This window comes from Phaethon lepturus, unplaced genomic scaffold, assembly GCF_000687285.1.
Source record: "Phaethon lepturus isolate BGI_N335 unplaced genomic scaffold, ASM68728v1 scaffold40384, whole genome shotgun sequence".
Classification (NCBI taxonomy): Eukaryota; Metazoa; Chordata; class Aves; order Phaethontiformes; family Phaethontidae; genus Phaethon; species Phaethon lepturus.
In genome coordinates this window covers 12,184-16,019 of record NW_010536257.1, presented here as the reverse complement: position 1 = coordinate 16,019, position 3,836 = coordinate 12,184, and the positions used below count along the sequence as shown (strand labels likewise).

General features: G+C 52.4%; 1 protein-coding gene across 1 annotated transcript in view; it reads left to right on the top strand.

Annotated features, from left to right (window-relative positions):
- The first annotated feature begins 477 nt into the window (after window positions 1–477).
- The window catches only part of LOC104620036 (kinesin light chain 1-like), a 15,493-nt gene continuing 12,134 nt past the window's right edge, over window positions 478–3,836 (top strand). Inside the window, exons 1-8 of the mRNA XM_010286117.1 lie at window positions 478–740; window positions 937–1,167; window positions 1,517–1,595; window positions 1,685–1,910; window positions 2,218–2,305; window positions 2,691–2,792; window positions 2,899–3,072; window positions 3,220–3,319. Coding sequence (XP_010284419.1) covers window positions 492–740; window positions 937–1,167; window positions 1,517–1,595; window positions 1,685–1,910; window positions 2,218–2,305; window positions 2,691–2,792; window positions 2,899–3,072; window positions 3,220–3,319 — 1,249 coding nt within the window. The 5' untranslated portion in view covers window positions 478–491. The remainder of the gene's footprint in view (window positions 741–936; window positions 1,168–1,516; window positions 1,596–1,684; window positions 1,911–2,217; window positions 2,306–2,690; window positions 2,793–2,898; window positions 3,073–3,219; window positions 3,320–3,836) is intronic.

The following is a 3,836-nucleotide window of genomic DNA, read 5'->3' as shown; positions in this document are numbered from 1 at the left end:
AAGCTTTGAGCTGTCATCCCTCCACTTTTATTCCCTTTCTTCTACAGTCAAAAGAGGTGTTGAGCTCTGACAACCTCCTTACATCAGTGGTCTGTGGGCAGAAGGCGTATGCATCGCAACCCCAGCTGCCAACTACAAATCTCTGCTCTTAAATGGAAGCTAAATAAGCTTTCTTGTTGCTGGGAGTGTGGGGGTGTTGGAAGTCAGCACTGATTCTAGCCTTTGTCTCCTGTCCATGTGTGCCACCTGCAGTGGTTGCCAGTACTCCATGCCACGAAAGTGGAGACATGTGACCTGACAGCTGCCTGCTGCTGCTGCCAAAGGGAGAGGGAAAGGTGAAGGGGAAGGGCTTAGAGTGGACAATAGTTATATGCTGTTTCTGGCTGCTTGAAGGAGGCTGTGACGCTTGCGTCTGGTTGTGACTCTCTGAAACAGCACTGAGGCGCTCCAGTTTTGTCTGTGTCTCTGTGTAGGGCTGCAGGAGCAGGACTATGTCCACCATGGTGTACCCAAGGGAGGAGAAATTGGACAAGCTGAGCCAAGAGGAGATCATCTCCAACACCAAGCTGGTGATGCAAGGGCTGGAAGCACTCAAGAATGAACACAACTCCATCCTGCACAGCTTGCTGGAGACCATCAAGTGCCTGAAGAAAGATGAAGAAGCCAATCTTGTGCATGAGAAATCCAACCTGCTCCGCAAGTCAGTGGAGATGATTGAACTGGGGCTTGGAGAAGCTCAGGTGAGAGTGGTGGGTGACCCGCTGTGAATTATGCAGGACTGACAGGGGAAGGTGGGCATGTGGCCATTCCCCATAAGCTGCAGGGGCAGCAAGGGGCTGAATGTAGAAGACCAGCATGACCCTGAGGGTGGGCCCTAAGCATGTTTGTGAGGGAGGTACAAGACTGTGGTAGTTACTGACTGGGACTCTTGACAAGGTGATGATGGCATTGTCCAACCATCTGAATGCTGTGGAGTCGGAGAAGCAGAAACTGCGCGCTCAGGTGCGGAGACTGTGCCAGGAGAACCAGTGGCTGCGCGATGAGCTTGCCAACACCCAGCAGAAGCTGCAGCGCAGTGAGCAAACTGTGGCTCAGCTGGAGGAGGAAAAGAAACACCTTGAGTTCATGAACCAGCTGAAGAAGTATGATGAGGATGTGTCACCTTCGGTATGCCCTAGTCCTGTTGAGCAGCCACCTTTGAGGGTGGGGGAAGTTGGATCAGCAGGGTTGTTTAGGTGTGATAGTGTTGCCCTGGATTTTGCCCCTTCCTAACTACCATGCACAGCAATGCCTGTAACTAAAGGGAGCCTGCATGGGGCAGAGTCTCTGGAAGAACATGGAACGGCATGCCAGGATGTGGTGGTGAAATTTGACTTTATTAGTTTATTGGGGGGAAGGATGGTTGCAGAGACAACAAGGGGAGTTGCAACAGGGAGGAGAGTTTGGCAGCTGACTTGGATCAGGCTGCTGCTGTCTCCTCTGAGAACCTACAGTATTGTGATTTCCATCTTCTCAGGAGGAGAAGGAGGGCGACTCCGCCAAGGACTCTCTGGATGATCTGTTCCCGAATGAGGAGGAGGAGCATGGTCCTGGACGTAAGTGTTTGCTCTTGCATGGTTGCTGGCTGTCTCTGTTCAAGCCTGCTGTGCCAACTGTGCCCCTGTTTATTCCTCTGTGCCTGCAGTGCCCCACCAGCACAGCAGTGCAGTGGCAGCTGCCCAGCAGGGAGGCTATGAGATTCCTGCACGCTTGCGCACCCTGCACAACCTTGTCATCCAGTACGCCTCACAGGGACGCTATGAGGTGGCTGTGCCACTCTGCAAGCAGGCACTGGAGGACCTGGAGAAGACGTCAGGCCATGATCACCCTGATGTGGCCACCATGCTCAACATCCTGGCACTAGTGTACAGGTGAGCATGGTGGGGAGGGCAGGAATGGGCCAGGAGAGCTTTTTGCCTCTCCCATTTACCAGGACAGAACATTCTGATGACAGGGAGCTCCCTCAGCTTCCAGTGGTTTGCCTTTCAAAAAGGTATGAGGTATTTGGACTGTGAAACTCCCCGATATTACTAGGGACTGGCTAAGGTAAGGAGAAATGCAGAAATGAAAGGGCTGTAGTGGCTTGATCTGTGTGGAAGGAGGGCTGTTATTTGCAGTTCTGCTTCCTGTGGGCTGTGGTGTCCAAATCCCAAATAACTGCTTGGCTTTGCACTGCAGGGATCAGAATAAATACAAAGAGGCAGCACACCTCTTGAATGATGCCCTCTCCATCCGTGAGAAGACTCTGGGCAAAGACCACCCAGCAGTGAGTGTCTCCTTCCTTTTCCAGTCGCTTCCCTTGACCTGTGGGTGCTGCTGGGGCTAGAACAGTGCCCTTATGGTGTGTCTGCAGCTGGGCTACCAAGGATAGCAGCATGCTCTGATGTGAGGGGTGCTGTTTGCATGGTGTGGGGCTCTGTTTTACTGCTTCATATATTTCCTGGTGTCATGTTCAGTATGACCTGTCAGGACTTGGCTGCTTCTGGATCCTGCGATGTAAGGATCTTCTTCCTCTAGACCTCCTTCTCTTCAGAAACAGCTGTACTGCAGGCATGAAGGAAATGGGACAGTCACTGCTACTTTTGCTTGCACCCCTTGTTTGGTCCTACTGGATTCTGCTTTGTTTCATGGAGAATTTTATGTCTCTGCAGGTGGCAGCAACTTTGAACAATCTGGCTGTTCTCTACGGCAAGAGAGGGAAGTACAAAGAAGCAGAGCCACTGTGTAAGCGAGCCCTGGAGATCCGTGAGAAGGTACATAGACATATCCTGGAGGGACTACAGTGTCTACTGACTCCAGGAGTCTGCTGCAGTCTTTAAGTGTTGACTTTTTGTGGCTTCTTTTCTTTTGTTTACCCAGGTCCTAGGCAAAGACCATCCTGATGTGGCCAAGCAGCTGAACAATCTAGCCCTGCTGTGCCAGAACCAGGGCAAATATGATGAGGTAGAGTACTATTACTGCCGGGCCCTGGAGATCTACGAAAGCTGCCTGGGTCCTGATGACCCCAATGTGGCCAAGACCAAGAACAATCTGGTGAGACCCTGGGGAGAGACCATGTGGGGATGGGGATGGTGGCATGGAAAGGTGAGGTGTTTGGAAGACAGAGATAACTGCAAGGGGGGTGGGGGCAGAGTTAATCTGTGTTGCCCAGTGGGGCTGGAGCTGTTTTCTTGGTTGCAGGCCTCCTGTTACCTGAAGCAAGGCAAATACAAAGATGCAGAGGTGCTGTATAAGGAGATCCTTACCCGTGCTCATGTGAAGGAGTTTGGCTCTGTGGATGGTTTGTACAGCAGAAGCTGTTGGGGCTGGGGAAGGGTGAGCAGTTTGGTCTCCTGGCTCTCAGCCTAGGCTTGGCTGGCTCTGGTATCCACTAGCAGAGGGATGGGATGCCTTGCAGGGACCCTACTTTGGAAAGCCCTTGAGACACTAGCATTCTAGTGCGTTATGCTGCTCCACCTCTTCTCTCAAAAGCAGTCTTGGAGAGCTCTGGCTGTCAGTCTTTACTACGTTGGGAATAGTTGTGGCTAAAAGGAGGAATAGCAAGTGGCACAATCATTCCCAGGCATAGGCTGAAGTTTCTCCTGTACACTTGGCACAGATATTCCCCCATGGGTCGACTTGTTCCTTCCTTCCCCTGTCCTGCCCTTGAAATGTTGGTTGCCTTTCTTGGGGCTCTGGCCCAGGGACCAGGGGGATCTGGAAGCCTGTCACTTCCCTCTGCTGAGCTGCTGACTCTGGGGACAGAGTGCTGGGCTGTGCAGGAGGCAGAGCCCTAGTGGAAGTGGCAGACCCCAAGG